Below are 19305 nucleotides of genomic sequence, written 5' to 3' on the forward strand. Positions count from 1 at the left end.
AGCTGGTAGATGTAGAATATCCATTTTGGCCATAAGCCAAGAGGGAGCAGAGGAAATAAAAAGCCTCACATGCAAAAGAAGAAGAAACACTATGAAATTAGAATCAAGCCACCAGGTGTTTATTTTCGCACTATAAATAGAGTTCCCTAGTCCCATTTTCTTACATAATACATGAGATAACAGAGAACCTAAAATTCATTTGGTGAAAAGTCAGTGTACAGTTACTATACCTCAATACCAATGAGCTGATAAGAAGACTTGTAAGGCACTAAAACTAAGGCTAATAGCAATACAGTCCTTTATGAAAATACTTTAATTTCAGAACCACAACACATTCTCTGATGGTGCGTTTTCCTGGGACAGTCTGGCTGACAGTTTACCTTCACTCTAGCACCGAAGGCCAGACATTGTTGTGGCTTCTTTGCACCTTTTCTGGCCTAGAACCCGGATCTGTTTCACCAGGAGGACTCTGACAGAAAGTCTGCTCTCAGCCAGTACCCAGGGAGATGTGAATGCAGGTCAGCAGCCCTGAGGGTCCCAGTCCTTTGATGTACGGAAAGGTGTGTAGAAGGGAGGCCTTTCTGCCCGAGGGTCCCCCCACCTGGGGTGTGAAGGCTGGTGCTCGGAGTGGGCTTGTCTGCTTCAGTCGTCATGGGTTGTGTGCTTTAGTTTTTTCGGGTTGCTTCCAGGTGTCATACAAGGAGTCTACTGATGGAAGTGTGTGGAAAAGGACAGCAGAGTGGCATCATGGTTGTCTGATCAGAGGATGAAGCAGGTCCCTCACCCAGGTTGAATGACAGCGAGGGCTTGGGGGATGTGCTCAGCTCTGCACAGGTCAGGAGTCTGCACAGGGCCAGGGAGGAGAAGACACGGTGGTACTGGGTAGGCTTCCAAGAAGACGGAGGGCTAGGCTGTGCCTACTTCTGCCCAGACACCAGGACGGCCAGCTCCTGGATGGACATATCCTTATTGACATAGCGGTCATACTGAGCCGGTGTCAGCCTTCCTTTCTGCAGGGCCTCTTCAATGGAGAACTTCCTGCCAGACTTCCTGTCGTGGATCACGGAGGACTCTCCACTAGGACCCTTCACCGAGATTTCCTCCCAGTCACATTCCTGGCTCCTGAGTTTGACAAACATGTTCCAGTCGATGAGACCGGCCCGATGGGCTTCCTCTGGGGACAGCTCCCGGCCCGTGTCGGGGTCGATGACCACAATGGAGCGCCGGAGGTGGTTCTCCCTCTGCTCCCTCTTGACGGCCACGGAGCCCAGGCGCTTCTGCAGCTCATCGATCTCAAGGTCTTTGTCTTTGGAGAGCCTCTTGAGGTCATCCAGTTCTCTCTCCAGGGACCACAGTCTGGAGTCCAGGTTCGTCGCAGAGTCTGCCGTGGTCATGTTTCTCAGGTCTCGTGTTTCTGTTGCCGCCATTTCAATTTCCGACTGGAGTCTCCGGGTCTCGAGCTGCAGGCTCTGCCGCTCCAGCTGCAGCCTGTGGTTTTCTTCCCTTAGGAAGTCCAGCTCTTTGGATGACTTGGAGTTACAGAACTCCAGCTCCGACAGCTTGGCTTCCAGCCGACTCACTTCCGCATCCAGTTCCCTCTTGCTCCGGCTCTCCTCCTCCAGGCTGCTCTTGAGCTTCTGGATCTCTTGTTCGGTGTCACCTTTCTCCACCTGGATGCTTTCGGAGAAGACCACCTTCTCCTTGACCTCCATCTTCTCCAGGTTGTCGAGCTTCTTTCTCAGGGTCTCGAGTTCGCTCTCCAGGACCTGCCGCCGGTGCCTCTCTTCCTCGAGCTGGACTTTGAGCAGAGAGTGTTCCCTGGCCTGCTGGGGGTCCTGCTGCAGCACCACCTTCTGCTTGAGGGTCACCTTCTCCCGGGCCTCCCCCTCCTCCTCCTCCAGGTCAGCCAGCCGCTGCTTTAGGCGCTGCACCTCCAGCTCGGCCTCCCTGCGTGCCTGCCTCTCGCGTTCCAGCTCCTCCAGCTGGCGTTCGAGCTCTGCGCGCCGGCGCTGCAGCCGCCGCAGCTCCCCCCGGAGGTTGTCGATCTGCCGCAGCTCCACGTCGATGCTCTCGGTGAAGGCGTTCACCTCAGCCCGCAGGCCGGGCTCCTCCTCGTACCTGACCACCTCCTGCTGGACCACCTTTTCCTTCACCTGGGACAGCTCCTCCTCCTTCTGCCTGATCTTCTCCTCCTGGGCGGCCCCCTCCCTTTCCAGATCCACTTGTTTCCTCTGTTCTTCTGAGAGCCTGGCCCGCAAAGACTGCACTTCCTCTTTGGTTTGGGGGTCTTCCTGGAACTGGAGGATCTCCTGGACCACCTCCTTGGTCTGCACCTGGGGTTTGGTGTCTTTCAGAGACTGGATCTCTTGCTTCAGCTGGTAGATTTCTAAATCACACCTTTCAATGAGTCTTGTCTTGTCCACAATCTCCTCCCTGAGCCTCTGAAGCTCCTTCTCCATCTCAGGGTCAGTCTTGTACTTGATGACTTCCTTGGTCACTTCTTTGACCTCTACCTGGGGGCCCCGCCTCCTGAGCGCCTCCAGCTCGCCCTGGTAGCTCTTCAGCTGCTCCTCGGCCGCCCGGTACTTGCGCTCCTGCTCCACGAGCTCCAGGCGGAGGTTCGCCACTTCCCTCTCTGCCTCGGGGTCCGGCCGGACGATTTCCCGCACTTTCTCCTGCACCAGCACTCTGGCATTTTCCTCCTCCAAGGCCCAAATCTTGCGGAGCAGCTCAGTCTTCTCCCTCTGGTTGGCGCGAGCCTTGGCCTCCTCATCCTCATACTGGCGTTTGAGGTCGCCCACCTCCCTCTCAGTTGCCACATCCTTTTCCACCTTAAGCACCTCCTTCACTGTGATCTTCCCCTCCGCCATGGCCCGCTCCTTCTCCAGCCTCTTGAGCTTGTCCTGGAGGAAGGTCAGTTCCTCCTCATGCTCCTCCCTGAGCTGGCCCTCCCGCTGCTGGGCCTCCTGCAGCTGCCGGTACTCTGCCTCCAGCTGGGGGTCATTCTGCAGCTTCACCACCTCCTTCTCCGTCACCTTCTCCTGCGCCCGGTTCTTCTCCTCAGCCAGGGCCGCGATACGCTGCTGCAGGAGGGCCGCCTCTGCTTCCCGGGTGCCTTTCTGCCGCCTCAGCTCCTCCAGCTCCTCCCTGAGCTTCAGGACCTCGTCCGCCTGGGCTCTGTCTGGCTCGATGCGCAGGACCTCCTTGACCACGTACTCCTGTCCCCCATCCCTGGTCTCCTGCTCCAGGGTGCGCAGCCGCAGCCGCAGCGTCTCTAGCTCGTCCTGCAGCAGCTGGTTCTTGTGCTGCTCCTCCACCAGGGTCTGCTGCATCTGCTGGAAGCTCTCCTCGAGCACGGGGTCTGGCACCTTCTTCAGCACTTCCTTCTTGACCACCGCTTCCTGGGGGCTCCGCTTCTGCAGAGTCTGGATTTCTTCCTGGGCGCTCCTGACCTCCTTCTCTAGCTGCTGTCTCCGCTCAGTCTCCTCATCCAGCTCCTTCTGAACCTTCCACGTCTCCTCCACGGTGGAGCCTGCTGTGCTCCCTTGCAGGGTCTCATGGCTCACTCCCACCTCCGGCTGCTGAGGAGGAGAAGACAGTGCGTGGTTAAAGCTGGACGCTCTGCTTGGCCTGTTGCCACCGGTCAGAGCACACCTCGGTCACCTATGAACACGTCAGACTGGTTGTCCGGTGACCCCCAAGGCTCCCTCAGTGCCGAGGTCACTAGAGTTCTCCGGTTACTTTTGAAAATGGTAAAAACAAGTAGTTTAGGTTTTTTAAATGATAAAATATTTTACAGCCACACAAGAGTGTGAAGTGAAACCACACTCTGGTCGTGTTCCCAGAGGCTATGGGTCATCTTTGAGACATGTGTATCTGTGCACAGATGGTTGTCCCCTGTTCTGCACTCTGCTTGTTTCCACAGTGGTGCTACTTCATTTTCTACTGTGTGGACGGACGGACGTGGGCTTCTGAAAATAAGTTACCTGCTCTTGGGAACTCAGCAGATGTTGGATGGCATGCGTGTTACATTCATGTCAACAGAGGCGCTGGCAGGGGCCAGTACTTGGCCTGGTGCTGTCCAGCCATGTTAGCAAGGGACACTCCGCCAGCTCACAGACTGTTTCTTAGAAGCAGAATGAGCCTTCTCACCTTCTGGCATAGTTTTGAGTAAAATGTCTAAGAGGGGCGCCCAGGTGGCACAGTGGGTTGACTCTTAATTTCGGCTTAGGCGGTGATCTCGGGGCCGTGGGATTGGGCTTCAAGCTATGCGAGGAGTCTGCTTGGGATTCTCTCTCCCTCGCCTCTGCCTCTCTCCTGTCTCTTTCGCCTCTTGCTCTAAAATAAATATAACCCTAAAAAGAAAAAATGTCTTACTAAGACCTATTACCTGTCTCAGGAGACTCAGAGCAAACTCCAGATTCTGCAGCCTCTGTCTGTTGATGGCGTTAACTTCCGTGAACTTGGCAGCAAGAGCAGCTTCCTACAGGAGAGAAGTCAGCAAACAGGAGTCAACAGGCTAAGCAAGAGCAAGCTGGACAGTGTTTGGAAAGTCTGGCATTTGGGGACAGAGTGTGGCTTCTTGCCTCTTGCTACCTGGAGTTGGACTGCAGTCTCAACTGATGGAAAAACTGGATTTAGAGAGAGAAGGCTAAGTCCCCATCTCTGTGCCTTAATGTTCTTGTGTGTAGAAGGAATCACATCATCCCTCCATGTGTACTTAAGAGGAGCAAAGTGGGAGCCTCCCAAATCCATGGCTCTGGCCCAGATACCTCCAGAAGCCTGTCTTTCTAGGTGTATCAGCGTTGCTGCCCAAGAACAAGTCTGTTATTTTTTCTTACTGAACCTGTTTGCACCCAGGAGGGCTTCTCAGCCCAGTTTCCCTACTGGGTGTACATCTCGGAGGCCTGCATGCCCTGCTCCCTAGAGGCCCCGGCAGCTCCAAGGAGGCCCAGCCCGCAGAGCTCACCTCTTCCCTCACTTTGGCAGCGGGAGACTGGAGCCTGGCTCTCTTGCTCACGTGGCTGCTTCTTCCATTCTCCAGATCAAGAAGGGACCTGAGCTTCTCGGCTTCTAACTCATAGTCCTGAGTGAGAGAGAGACATGGTAGAGGGCAAAGGCATGGAGTCTGAAATGTTGTGCCCCTTGCAGCTGACTGCAGAGGTCTGCAGAGCTGCATCAGCCGCCAGGAGGTTTTGAGAACCATCAGCCCAGCAGCACCACAGAGCTGGGTCTCTGAACAACCTAGGACACAAAGGAACGTGCCAGCACTCGCCCAAGCGCCCCCCCAGGGCTCTCCCCAGCCCTGCGTGTGGCACTCTGCTCCTTCATTTACCACGGCGCCGTAAGCAGTTCCTCACCTTGCTGCCTCCCGATTCCCCTCCTGTGTGAGTATGACAAGTGGATGAAGGATAACTCGCCTGGCCGTTTCTCTACTATCCGCCATTTAGGTGCTTTCTCGTTTTTCTGTTTTGCTTTTATAAATAGTGCTGTTGGAGCGATTTTGTTTATCCTCCATTGTTCTTCTTTGGTCATTTTCCCCTTGAGGATAAATTCTCCCCGTGTACTGCTCTGAGCAGTAGAAATCCCTTTTCTGGCATTCAGTGTCTGGTACCATGGGTTTTCCCCAGGGTTGTGCCGGTTTACAGGATGCCCGCCGTGCCCGGCCCGGGGCTTCCCTGGGCAGTGCACCTGGTGGGAAGAGGCTCACCTTGACAGCTTGCTGGTACTGCTGGGAGTGGGTGCAGACTTTGTGGACTTCCTGTTCCCTTCTTGCTATCTCATCTAGCAGGTTCTATAAAGCAACAGAGACTTTAAAAATCAAATTAAAAAAAAAAAACTTGATAGAGTAGCTGGATTCCTTAGAATCTGAAATTCTTCTTCTGTAGCACAAGGCGTAAAGAACGGCTTCCTTGTGTACAGCTGTTCATCACAGAAGGCAGTTCTCTGGCCCTGTGAAGAAGGGCCAGGAGGATAATCGTCTTTGCCTGGAAACCAGTGTTTATTGAGTGCTTTGAAACATCAGGCACTATTCTCCCATCTTACTTAGATTATCTCATTTAATCTCCCAGCCGCCCTGTGAGGGAAGCACCGTCATGGTCTCTGGTTTAGGAGGACACCGAGGCATAGGGAGGTGCAGTGACTTGCCCATGGGCACACAGCTATTAGGGGTAGAACGTGGCTTTCAGTCTAGGCTGTGGGGGTCCCATGTCCCTTGTCCCACACTCCAAGACACTGCTGCCTTCCAAGGAACCGCGACTCTAAACTCTGGACACGGGACCTTTCACCACGAGTGCTCCCCCTGTGTTGCTGTGACCACTCATTTGTTCATTCAGCCAGCCTGCTCAGATGGTCCACGCTGGGCCAGGTCCCGTGCTAGACACCTCGCTCTCGTTCTCGGACTTAGGTGCTGGGGCCAGGGAGGGCTGAGGTCCCTTGAGGACACAGCTCTGCCAGGCCTTTGCCCTCCTCCCACTGGGGCAGGCAGCAGGCACTGCCTGGCTCCCCCCCCCGCCCCCCCCCCCCCGGCCCATGCCACCATAGGCCGGTGAACACGGAGGCAGCCACCCTACCTTCTGATTCTTGAGCTTGGTCTCCATCTGGCTGAGGCTGTCTGTCTCCTGGGGCTCGTAGCTGGGGATATGGGACAAGAAGTGGAGCACGTGGTCGTAGCCGCTGCGGTAGTTGTCATACGCAGCCCTGGCGCTCTGCAGGCTCTGGGCCCTACGGGGACAAAGCCCGTCGTCAGGCCTCTGCCACAGTCAGCGGATGCCTCCTATACCTTTTCGCAGAAGTCCTTTCCAAGCAGGAGGGATCATAGATAATCTAACAAGATAACCTAAACAGTCCCCAAAAAGAGGGTGGTTAACGAAATTATGGAATTAAGTTGGAACACACTGCGGCCTCTGTCAAGCACAGGTAGGTCCCTGTGTACTGACCAGCAGGGACGCCCGTGGGGCATTGCAGGCCCTCAGTAACCCACAAGTCCAAGGAGAAATCACAGGAGACGCTAGGAAACCTGAACTCACTGAAAATAAAACATTAACATTTGGGGGATACAGCAAAAGCGGTGCTTATAGGGAAATTTGCAGTTCTCGGTGCTTTTATTGGAAAAGGAGGAAGTGCTCAACAATGGAAGAAGAAAAGAAAGCAAATTAAAGCTAATAGCAGCAGCAGCAGGAAATGGTGGAGAGCAGATGCCCATGACAGGAGACAGAAGAGGGGAGAAGAGGACTGAAGCCAAAGCCAGTTCCTTAAAATGGTCGGTGAATTGACGAGCCACACAATGGTCAGGAAGGAAAAAGAGAATATATAAATGAGAAAAGGCAGAACATCAGGAACGAGGGAAGGGACATCCCCTCGGGTTCTGGAACCAGTGAATAAGAGGATATTAGGACCACTTTTATGTCTGTCAGTTCACCCACTTGAGGAGATGGACAGATTCTTCGAAAGGCACAAGCTCCCGGACCTGCTACAGGAATTAGATGACCCAGAGTAGCCTGGTACCTAGTGAAGAGGTTGAATTTGTTGTTAAAATCTCACACACCAAAAACAAACAACTTGCAGGCCTGCATGGCTTCTCCACTGGTGAATTCTATGCAACATTTAAGGAAGCAGGATGTGTTCTGTATGAGCTCTTCCAGAAAAGAGAAGAGGAGGAGGTCCCACTTACTGGCGCCTGACCCCGACAAAGCTGATGACAGGAAAAAGCAAGCCACGGCATAGGCGGTGAGTTGTCAACCATGTTACGTACCTGCCCCAGCTCCTCGACAGTTTTAGAAGGGGACACAAACTGGTAGCCATGCTTCCCTTGGGGGACAGGGGCTGGTCACTGTAATCACCTTGAGTTTTTTAGTTTGTAGATGTATTATTGCTTTTCTCAAAAAGAGAAACTTTAGAAAACAGCCTTCGGCAGCCTCAGCGCCGACCAGCTAAGTGGAGGCTGCTGCCCGCCCTCGGCTCCTCACCTGAGCTCAAGCTGCTGGCGGAGGTTGTCAGAACGCTGGCCCAGCTTGTGCACCTCAGCCTCCTGGCGCTCCAGGTCCGGGCAGTGCTCCTGGAAGCGGCTGGCCAGGGCGCTGGAGCACCGCTTGGCCCCCTGCAGGTTCCGTTCCACCTCACCGAGGAGGGGCTTCTGGGCCTGCAGCTCGGAGGCCAGGGCCTGCCGGGGCAGAGAGGCAGACAGCAGGCGCTGTGGCTGGAGCTCCCAGGGGCTAGGGCAGTGCTGCCCCAACAGCTGGGGGCCTCCTGCCTCAGCAGCTGGGTAAGCCTGGGCACGGGAAGGGACCAGGGCTTTGCCTCTGAGTTTCTCCTTACACCTGGTGGTCGTTTCTGCAACATTCTGTTTCGTCACAATGACCATAACCCGGAAAACCTGACCTCTGAAAACCCTGCAGCAGGCAGCATGTGCCCTGTGACATCGCGCCCGGGACCAGAATGACCGGCTGCTCTCCAGCCGCAGGGCCGCAGCTCTGAGGTGAGGATCCCCACAGGAGAACCGGTGTGTGACTAAGGGGCCTCCCGAGGGCTTGAATGCCCACAGCCGGCAGGCAGGCAGACACGCCAGGCGGCCCAGCGGCAATGGTGCAGAGAAAGCAGATGCTGGGGCTGCAGGCAGCTGCCAGTCCTGCTGCCGACCTGCTTGGGAGAGCACGCTGGCCCAGGGGAGGAGATCTGCTCGTCCAGAGATCCTGGGAATCTGGCCAACTGACGTGGATACTTCATTTTAAAATCAGGCCCCTGATTTCCACAAGCCCCCCGAGCAGCTGGGATTCACACCCTGGGTCTCCATTTGCAACTTCTGACTTGGCATGCAGCCTTTCAGAACCTGGAGACTCGCTGCCCTGGTACTTGGGGCCTCAGTCCCATCTGTTGAGAGGCGGTGGGTGGGGAGCACCTGGGGAGAAAGGCTCGTGAGGCCCTGGGTCCCCAGACTTACCACTAGCTCCTGCCTCTTGCTGTCCAGGGCGTGGCCACCCTCAGGCACTGTGTCGTCCTGGGTCAGCTGCTTCTCGTAGGTGGCCAGAGCCTCCCAGCCCTGCTGCAGGCTCTTCTCCAGGCGGTTGGCCACGTCCACTCTGAGGACACGGGGCAGGAGTGACGGGTGCCCGCCTGGCCCCATGATCCCGCCCAACCTCCCCACCGCCCACCTGACACCCACTTCTCCTGGGCCAAGTCCAGCAGCTGCACCAGGCGCTCATATTTGCGGTTGGTGTCCTCCACCCGGGTCTTCAGCAAAGGTGTGGTGCCGCTGCCCGGGAGGGCCTGCACAAATTCCTCGCACTCAGCCGTGCTGCGCGCCTTCTCGGGCTCGATCCGCAGCAGCTCGTTGGTGATGTTCTGTGGGGACCAAAACCCCTGGAGCTGGTCACAGTCCAGCAGCCTCCTCCCCCTCCAGGGGCTTCACGGGACAGAGGAAGCTGCTGTCCTCCCTGGGGAGCCAGCCCATAAGGAGCGTCCCCCGAATTCTGGTAAGGTGGGCTGTGACTCACAAGAGTGATGGAAATTAACAGGTAATTATCAAGCATCTACTTTTCCGTCCATGTCAAGTGGATGATTTCATCCAGCTTGGGGGCCACTCCACGAGGTGGGTACTTTTCCTCTCCCCATTCACAGGCGACCCTGTAACTCCAAGCAGCTTAGGAAGGGCTGTGATGGGGCCTGGCCATGACCCACCCCTGTACCCGTCCTCCTCTGGCCTTGTTTCTGAGCACACTGAGGCCTGGGCTCGAATAGTGGGTCTGCAGTCAAACAGCCAGCAAGCAGCTCTAACTCCGAAGCTTCGGCCTCCACGCACTGTAGCCTCCCCCTTGGCCACAAGCCCGCAGTTGACAAGCCATGTGGAGGCAGCGTGAGCCTCACTTGCCCTTTCTCCTGGGGCCATGTCGGGGGTGCCAGGGCTCAGGCACCTCCTTGGTCATCAGCCTAAAACAGCCCCCCTCACTGCCATCACTCAGGACTTCTGGTTACATGGGGCAGGTGGTCCCTGTCAAGCTCCAAGGCCCCCATGAGGAGGACACCAGCCTAGCAGTACCTTAAGGTCCTTGGCCCGTTCAGCGCTGTCCTGCACAGTCCGGCCCTGCTCCAGTGGCGGCCGTAGGATCCCTGTGATAGCCTTCTCCTGCCGATCCAGATCTATGGCCACTTTGTCCAAGCCAGCCAGCAGATGCCGCCCCTGAAGGTCGGAGGCATCTGCCAGAAGGAAATCACAGAGTCGGCTGGCAGTGGGGAACCAGACGGGGGGCCATGAGGCACAGGGAGAGGGGCCTAGGAGGCCAGCTGGGACTTCTGGGGCTGGCCCAGCCTCCCCCACCCCTGCCCTCCCATCTGCAGCACAGACCCGAGGTCCAGCCCCTCTTCCCTGTCCACCCAGAGTCCTGCACAGTGGCCCCAGCACCCACCTCCAGGATTCTCTGCCTTTAGCACCTCATGCCGCTGCTGGAGTTTGCTCCTGCTCCTGGCTGCTTTCTGCCGCACGCCCCGGTACTGGCTGCCCAAGCTGCAGGTGCACAAATGGGCTGGGGGCCTGGGGCAGCCCACCGTCCCCTCCCTCTCCACACACGGGGCCCCAGACTGTGGCTGGGCAGAGGGCCCAGGGGAGTCACAAGGCTCATCAAAATGCTCTGAAAAGTTAAAACCCAGCACACGTGGAAAGTTTGCTATAATGCTGCTCTTTCTTTACTTCTGGGTTCAGGTAGATCCTTCCTTCTCCTCTTCTTCATACCAAATTTTACTACCTAAAATTATCTCGTTTGTTCCTTTGTCTTCCCCACCAAGATGTTACTCCTGGGGTAGCAGTACACAGTAGGTGCTTAATAAATACTTGCTGAATGAATACACGAAGGCATTCCTCGAATCACTCATTGAACAAAGGCGTTGTTGGGTACTTACTTTGCACCAGGTACTGAACAAGGCCCTGGAGACAGTAAATCTCAAGGAGCCCCTTCCCGCCATGAGACTGACACAGTGTTCTAATAAAGGGCAGTTACATGCAGTGGGAGAAGGTGCTTGAGCCAGGGTGGAGGGTGAGTGAACAGTTACGGGAGGCTTCATAGAAGACGTGGCCACGGAACTATCTTAATTCAAGAGGCCTGAGCCAACCGGGCCTTGAGTAGGTGTCCAGAGGGAACAGCATATGCAAAGGCCCAGAGGTAGGTGTCCAGGTAGAGGGAACAGCATATGCAAAGACCCAGAAGCACTTGCAGAGAAACTGTTCACTGACTGTGCCCACAGCCGGACAGTGACATTTGGCAAGTCAACCTGGCCAACGGGGTCTGCTCCTGTCCCACCTGAGCCCCCAAGGGGGTGCAGGTGTGGGGTCAGTTGCCTCCTGAGGCTGGGTCAGGATGCCCAGGGCTGTGAATGGGGCCTGAGGGGCCCAGTGGATGGGGCCAGTCCTTGCTGGCTCTATCCTTTGCCCCGTACCTGTCCGCCAGAGCCAGGGCCTCAGGGTCAGTTGGGGGGATCATGAAGCAGACGGCGGGGGCAGTCAGCTTGTTCTCTGCGCTGTCCGTGAGGTCCCAGCTCTCCCCATTGTTGCTCTGCAGGGTGTAGCTGTAGCCCCGTGAGATCAGGCCCTGGCAGGGGCAGGCCGATCAGAGGGCATGGAGAGACCTGCCCTGGCCAGTGACCAGAAGCCCAGGTGCCATCTCACCCCACCCCTCAAACCTTAGCCCGTCTCTCTGACCCTCCTCAAGACATTTCACTATAGAGTAGGGAGGGTCCAGCTGCAAAGGGACGTGTTGGGTCTGAGGTCTCAACACCCACCTGGATTTCCCTTTGGGGAACTGCCCTCCCCCCGCTCCCCGGTCCCTGAGAGCTCAGGGTGGGCATGTGACTCGGGCCTGACCAATGAGAATGGCATCTGGAGCCAAAGTGACTGGTTTAGGCAGGATACAGGACTCAGCTGGTAGAACAGAAGGTCAGGGCAGCTGGTGGGACACGGGGGTGGGGTGGGGTGTAGGGGTTGGCAGAGAGTGACCCCAACTGCAGAGATGGACAGAGGTTCCCTAAAAACATTATGTGGGGCCCTGCATCCAGCATTGTCACTCCTAAGACACTTCAGTGACCTCAGAGGGGCAGATCTGGGCCCAGCCTGCCTGGGGCACCCGGCAGCTCACCTGGTCACCCTCAAAGTCACAGAGTGCCTCCACAGGGATGGGCTTGAGCGGTGTCTCCCGGCGGTACTTGAGGGGCACAACCTGCTGCCCTCGTTTCTGCAGGCCCCGCACCACATGCTCGTACTTGTCCAGAGCCTTCTCCTGGTCCTGAATGTAGCAGGGGGAGGGCCCAGGTGAGACCACCCCCTTCCCCAGGTGGGAGCTGCAGGGAGGGGTGTGGAGAGGCCCTTGCTGGGCCCATCACTCACGTCCAGCTCCCGCAGCAGCAACTCAATCTGGTACTGGTCCTTGAAGTCAGGGCTATATTTCTGGTTCAGGTCCGAGTCTACCTTGTGCAACAGCTCCTGAGCATCCTTCATGTCTTTGTGGAACTAGGGGAGACCAGATGGCCCTATTACAGACAGGAAACCACTAGGACTAATCCTGGCTGTGTCTACAGGCTTACCCCCCCCCCCCAACCCCCCCTGGCTGGCTTCTGGGGGCCTCTTGGGCCGGGTGCCTTCCCACCAGTCCACACGACGCCACTTTTAGGACATACATATTAAGTGTTCACATATAGGTACTGTTAAAGCTTTAAGTTCTTTTCTATTCCATTCCTCTCTTTGAGCTAGGGGTACCCTGACTTCACTCTACACTTTTCAAAGTCTTGATACATGGAACACAAGCCTCTTCTCTTGCCCATTTTTTAGTCCATCAACTCTGAAATCATTCAGCTGTCCCCTGGGCTGTAATAGTGAACGAGACTCTGAGGTCCCTGTGAAGCTCATAGCCCAGCGGGGTCCAGACACTGAACCAGAAGTTACATGAGTGTCACCTAAGTTCAAGAGTCCCCAGTCCTAAAAATCAGGTCACCAGCCCTTGTGAAAAATACACATTCCTGTGGAAACCAGCTAGTATCCACCAATGAAGAATGGATAAACACAATGTGGTCTGTCTGTACAAATGGACTAGGATTCGGTCATAAAAGGGAATGAAGTTCTGATTCATGCCATGACATCGATGAACCTTGGAAACAGGGTCAAGCGAAAGAAGCCAGACACCAAAGGCCACATAACCTGTGAGTCCACCTTCACAAATGTAGAGAAGGAAAATTCATAGAGACAGAAAGATAGGTTAAAGGTTACCAGGGGCTGGGGGAAGGGAGGCAGAGAGAAGGGAGTGATTGTTTCATGGGTGCAGAGTTCTTGTTTGGGGTGATAGAAAAGTTCTGTAAACCTTCCCAAGGTGAAGGCTGCACAACACTGAATGAATGACACTGCATCATGTGCTTAAAAATGGCTAAAACAGCAAATTTCCTATTCTATATGTTTTACCAAAATGAAAACCCCACCTCCTTCCTGGGGCCCACAATGACCCGTGAAATCAGATTCTCCAGCCCTGGCCTCCAGAGAAGACAGACAAGGGCCTGGCAAGCTTGGGGGCACCCATGTATGCCATCAAAAGCATGGGCACTGGGTGGCTTGGGAAGGCAGCCCTGCTCCTGGAGGAAGCCCTGAGTGCTTCCATCAGTGATGCTCTGGGGCTGAGTACCTGGTGGTAGTCTTCCATGTACTTCAGGTGACTTTCCTCACAGATGAGCAGGTTCAGGTACTCCTTCCAATCTGCATGCACGGCCTCCATGTGCGCCTGCCAAGCGAAGGGGGTGGGGAGCAGGTCACTGCTTGGCAGGTGCTTGGGATGCCCAGGGAGGAATGGCAGGATTCTGGACCAGAGAATGGTGGGGGAAGGGGCACCTGGCATGTCCCTGAATGTGGCTCCCACAGAGGCAGCCAGCTTCTTTCCAGGCATGGGAGGAGAAAAGGGACATGTTGAGGAGCCAAGCAGGATTGCCATGTATGGGTACTTGGGTTGTGCACTGCACAAGGGACAAACAGGGGCTGCATCTCCCCAAAGTGGTTCTTTTAAAAATTCACACAAAGGCACTGTAGAGGGTTGAATGGTATCCCTCCCTTCCCCAAATTCATGTCCACCCAGAACTCAGAATGTGACTTTATTTGGAAATAGGGTCTTTGCAGATGTAATTGATTAAGGATCTCAAGACGAAATCATCCTAGATTTAGGGTGGGCCCTAAGGTCCAATGACTGATGCCCTTATAAGAAAAGGAGATGACAGGGCGCCTGGGTGGCTCAGATGGTTAAGCATCTGCCTTCGGCTCAGGTCATGATCTCAGGGTCCTGGGATCGAGTCCCGCATCGGGTTCCCTGCTCAGTGCAGAGCCTGCTTCTCCCTCTCCCTCTGCCACTCCCTCTGCTTGTGCTCTTCTGTCTATCTCTCTGTCAAATAAATAAATAAAATCTTAAAAAAAAAAAAAAAAAGAAAAGGAGATGACATACAGAGAGACACACAGGGGAGAAGGTTATGTGAAGACAGAGGCAGAGATACGAGCGACGCAGCCCCAGGCCAAGGAACGCCACAGACTGCTGGCGACCACTAGAAGCAAGGAAAGGCAAGGAAGGATTCTGTCCTAGAACCTTCAGAGGGAACAAGCCTGCCAACATCTTGATTTCAAACTTCTGGCCTTCAAACTGAGAGAAAGTTTCTGCTGTTTAAAGCCACCAAGTTTGTGGTCATTGGTTACAGCAGCCCTAGGAAACTATTACAGGTACCGTATGGGGCTGAGGGCAGGACGTGGCAAAGGATGAGATAACGAGAAGAGATAGGGTCAGACAGAGGAAGGAAAGACAGCAAAATGGAGAGACAGACACAGGATGCAGGACCCCCATCTTGGGGGCTGCCTGAGTCCCGGCGGCCCACAGCAGAGGCCGCCCTGAGGCCACCCTGGAGGAGGCATCCCCCCCCCCAGGCACACGCACCTCAATGGAGTTCCTCCCGGGGTGCTCAGCGGCTAGCAGCTGGTCGCCCTCGCTGTGCAGCTTGTTAATTCTCTCCTCTTTGGCCTCCAGGTTCCGGTTGATGAAATTCTGCAGAGGGGGCAGTGGAGGGGGCTCAGCGCCCAGTGGGCAGCCCTGTGCTCCCTGCCAGCCCCGCCCCCGATGCCCCATGCCCCCCCGGCCCACCTCGTACTGGCGCCGGCGGCTCGGGTAGTCGAGGTTGCGGTCACTCCAGTCGTACTGCATGCGGCCCTTGGCCTGCTGGTCCAGCCAGTACAGCTCGTTGGTGCAGCGCTGCATGTAATCCTGCAGCGTGCTCAGGTGCTGCTGCCGAGCCTGGGATGCTGCCTGCAGGGGGGCGGGGGGGAGGGCAAGGACAGGGCTGAGGCCTCCCTCTACCCCTCCCCTCGGGCTGGCTCTGGCCGGTGTGCGGACAAGCCTAGCTCCACACTTTCTGGCTGGACCCCCTTGGACAAATCACCTGACCCTCCGAAGTGCATTCATTCATGCAGCAACCGTCTATGGTGCAGGTACTAAGTGCTGGGCTCTGCTCCAGGCTCTGGGCATACACCAGTGAGCCAGACAGACAGAACCCGCATGGAACGGACTTTCTCGTGGAGCCTTGAGTTTGCTCATGCACAAAACGGGGATGACAATAGCACTGGTCTCATAGGGTACAACGACTGTCAAACAGGGGCGCCTGGGTGGCTCAGTTGGTTAAGTGTCTGCCTTCAGCTCAGGTCGTGATCCCGGGGTCCTGGGATCGAGTCCCGCATCGGAATCCCTGCTCCGCGGGGAGTCTGCTTCTCCCTCTGCCTGCCATTCCCCCTGCTTGTGCTCTCTCTCTGTGTGTCAAATAAATAAATAAAATCTTAAAAAAAAAAAAAAAAAAGGCTGTCAAACAGTTGGTGCTCAATAAATGTGAGCAGCTAGAGCTTCCACTTTTGCCTTTATCACGATCCCCGTACAGAGGCTAGGAGCACAGTAGCAAAGTGCTACCGCGTTACGGGTGAGAGGTGCTGGGTGCGGGGCAGGGAGGAGCGGAGGGAGCAGGGACGCTCGCCTTTGCAAACACAAACAGGAGCGTGCCAGGACTGTGCTGGGCACTTCTCCTGCGTCAGCGATCCTAGGAGACAAGGCCTCGAAGGCACTCCACTGTACAGGTTGGGAAACTGAGGGTCTGAGAGGCTACGGAGCTCGCTCAGGGTGTCCCCGCCAACGAGGGATGGAGACATCTGGCTCCAGAGCCTGTGCTTCTCTCACCTGAGAGGTCTGAACCGGCCGCAGCAAGGAACCATTTAGGCATTCACAGCGCTTTTAAAAAGAACATATTCCTTAAAGGTTTTGAAAAGGGAAATAGAAAACTTTTGCTTATAAAGCGCATGGCATTGTATCTGGCACACAGAAGGTGCTTAGTAAAGAAAAAGATGCCAACTGCAGGACGGGCTGTATCCAGGGGACCTGTTAGGGTTTTCCACAAGCAGAGAGCAAACTGGGACGCCTCTCAGGTGGGGGCTCAGGGTACGATCTTCCCACTCAACCCCTTTCATTCTGTTTGAAACGCTCACTGCACACGTTTCCTGTGCCCACACTCCTGGCTTCCCACCCCCTCCCGGCCCATTCCCGGGGTGGGGGTGGGGGGGCTTCTCACCAGCAGTTTCTGGTACTTGGCCTGGAGTTCGCTGTCCGGCTCCTGCAGACAGAGCCGGGGGCATGGGTCAGGGCGGGGCTGCAGGTGTGAGCCCCTCCTCTCCCGGGGCCAGGCCCACTCCACCACCACGCGCACCTTGCCCCCATCCTTGGCCAGGTGGGGCCCGATGGCTTTGACCTCATTGTGGAAGATATTGTGCTGCTCGACCTGGTGGTCCACCAGCGGCAGGTCTGTCCCGAAGCTCTGGCCGCTCAGTTTGTCCTGGGAGGGCGGGCGGAGAGATGACCCACAGAGTGTGGGCTAGGGCCTGGGACTCACAGCCCACCCACACATAAGAACCAAGGAGGGAGCCAAGGGGAGCCAGAAGAGACGTGGGGAGTGACGGTCACCTTTACCACCATCGCACCTACACGTGTCAGCTCACTCAATTTCACTGTAACCTCAGAGTACCCCACGGTTGTCATTTCTATTTCACAGATGGGGAAACAGAGGCCTGGTCAGGGGAGTGGTTGCCCAGGTCACAGCACTAAGAGAGGACTGCTGGCTCCAGCAGCTGCCCTTCCCCGTGGTGGAGACAGGCCGGTGAGGGCAGAGGAAGGGCATCGGGCCACTCCTCCGAGCCTGCCCGGGACCCCAACAACCAGGGTTGGAGAGCAATCCCAGGAGGGTCCCAGTCTCCACCACGTCTGCTGGGTGACACTGGGCTAGGTGCTACACCTCTCTGAGCCTTGCTGTCCTCACTGACGCAGCCATCGGGAAACGTCAGGAACATGACCCTCTGCGAGGCAGGACCGTGGTACCCATGAAATGGCGGGGTCCTCACTGCACACAGCTGAAGCCAGGGCCATACCAGCTTTTCATCCACCAGCGCTGCCCAGTTGACCTGCGGGTCTACCTCCTTCACCACCAAGTTGTAGATCTGCTTGTGTTTCCCACGGAGGCTGGTCACGCGCTCCTTCAGCTGACGGATGCTGAGTGGGGAGAGTGGCCATCCTGGTTAGTGGGGCCAGTTGGCAGGCCCACTGCCCATGCCCGTTCCCCCAGGAGGGGCCTCCCACCCCAGACACTGGCCTGGGGCTTTCTGCTCAGGGGCCTGGAAGGACAGGGAGACCAGGGCTTTGGGTTCCAGACAATCACTACCATCTCCCTCACCCTTCCTTCCTCTATCGATGTTTTCCCAGGAGAAGGTTCTGGAAGAAACAGGCAGGTCCACTGCTCTCTGGAGCCTGCCACTGAGCAGGAACCACAGGGGTGGTGTGGGCCATGACAGGAACAGGGCAAGGACTCATGGGGCACCCTGAGACCCTTGCCCCTGCCAGGGTGGGGGGTGCAGAACCAGGCGGGAGGCATTTTGGGTGCCAGTTTATCCACATCTGAGCTGAGGGGAGAGCCATGAGCATAGGAAGCTGGCTGGGCATCAGGGAGTGGGAGGCCATGCTCAAAAGCTTGGAGGTCAGACAGCACGATGGTCAGGGACCTGTGGTCACACTATGACCAGAACAGGGGACATTAGTGCTGAGCCTCAGTTTCCCTGACTACAAAATGGGTCGTCATGAGAATAACATAAAGCGTTTGGCATGTGTCTAGCATCTAGTTAGCCTTCAATAAACCCTGAGTTGGGCTCCAGAATGCTGAGCAGTCTACAGCCCTCCTGCCCCGTCCCAGGAACCTGGAGCAGAGGGGACCTACTCCTCGGCAATCATGTCTCCTTGGGGATGCTTCATGTGCTTGGCAATGGCCGCGTCTGCCTCTAGCACATACAGCAGCTTCTCGGAGTCTGACACCTTCTGCAGGGTCACGTCCCGGTGCTCGGGCTGTTGGCCCTCCTGCAGCCGGGCCAGGTCCTGTGAGAGTCAAGACAGAAAGGGGGATCGAGGACGGGGACTCCACGGGCACTGTGGGGGTGGGAGGGGTGGGAAGAGAGGGCCAGCAAGGGGCTCCCAGTCCCACCTAGCCTCTCCTCTGCCTCTCAACAAACAGCCCAGGTACCTATGTGTGGGGGCTCTGGGACACACCTTCGAATGAAGAGGCATGGCCCTGCCTAGCCCAGTCAGATAAATAGATAAACCTCACAAAGGTGATTACAAGTTCATACAAGTTGGTGTTTACCAAGGAAACACACCAGAGGTGGAACAACAGGAACCTGCTTTAGATCTGGTGGTCAGTGAGCCCCTCTGGAGGCGGTGACACCAGCTAAGAACTAAGGATGAAAGAAAAGAGTGTTCTAAGCAGAAGGAAAGCCTGTGCAAAGGCCGTGAGGCAGGAAGGCTGGCTGGGGGAGGAAGTGCAAGAGGTGCAAGGCAACGGGGCCCCATCTGTCCTTAAAGGCAAATGCTTCAGGGCTCTACGGGACAAGGGCACGGCCTTGAGGGCAGTCAGCACTTGTGACAGGGCTGGGGGTGGCGGGGGGGAGCGGACGGTGGCCCATCTGGGGTGGCACCTGCAGAAATAGTTGAGAGTCAACAGAGCGGGTGGATATTTGGGAGGCACAGTCAGTGTCGCTGATGAGCCCAGGGTCTCTGCTTGTTTAGGGAAGAACAATGAACTGGCAGCCAGGACAGCAGGTGTCTACACACAGTCTGTTCGCTCACTTGGACAACATTCCTGAGGCCCAGCCGCACACCGTGCGGGGCCCTGGAGACCCCAGGCCAGTGGGGGAGGCGAGGACAGGCCGGGGACTGGGCTGAAGACAGACCGTGGAGG

General features: G+C 56.3%; 1 protein-coding gene across 3 annotated transcripts in view; it reads right to left on the reverse strand.

Annotated features, from left to right (window-relative positions):
- Window positions 1–97: 97 nt before the first annotated feature.
- Window positions 98–19305, reverse strand: part of PPL (periplakin) — a 57096-nt gene continuing 37888 nt past the window's right edge. For 2 of the 3 annotated variants that reach the window (XM_032397737.1, XM_032397739.1), the window contains exons 3-22: window positions 18292–18446; window positions 17453–17573; window positions 16738–16863; window positions 16603–16644; window positions 15138–15299; window positions 14934–15041; window positions 13650–13745; window positions 12368–12490; window positions 12120–12266; window positions 11425–11576; window positions 10401–10498; window positions 10034–10191; window positions 9161–9339; window positions 8939–9077; window positions 7968–8161; window positions 6573–6723; window positions 5711–5794; window positions 4970–5086; window positions 4391–4483; window positions 98–3581 (exon numbers count right to left, since the gene is read on the reverse strand). In XM_032397737.1, coding sequence (XP_032253628.1) covers window positions 918–3581; window positions 4391–4483; window positions 4970–5086; window positions 5711–5794; window positions 6573–6723; window positions 7968–8161; window positions 8939–9077; window positions 9161–9339; window positions 10034–10191; window positions 10401–10498; window positions 11425–11576; window positions 12120–12266; window positions 12368–12490; window positions 13650–13745; window positions 14934–15041; window positions 15138–15299; window positions 16603–16644; window positions 16738–16863; window positions 17453–17573; window positions 18292–18446 — 5109 coding nt within the window. In that variant the 3' untranslated portion in view covers window positions 98–917. The remainder of the gene's footprint in view (window positions 3582–4390; window positions 4484–4969; window positions 5087–5710; window positions 5795–6572; window positions 6724–7967; window positions 8162–8938; window positions 9078–9160; window positions 9340–10033; window positions 10192–10400; window positions 10499–11424; window positions 11577–12119; window positions 12267–12367; window positions 12491–13649; window positions 13746–14933; window positions 15042–15137; window positions 15300–16602; window positions 16645–16737; window positions 16864–17452; window positions 17574–18291; window positions 18447–19305) is intronic. The other variant, XM_032397738.1, reaches the window with a different exon arrangement.

This window comes from Phoca vitulina, unplaced genomic scaffold, assembly GCF_004348235.1.
Source record: "Phoca vitulina isolate PV1807 unplaced genomic scaffold, GSC_HSeal_1.0 scaffold102, whole genome shotgun sequence".
Classification (NCBI taxonomy): Eukaryota; Metazoa; Chordata; class Mammalia; order Carnivora; family Phocidae; genus Phoca; species Phoca vitulina.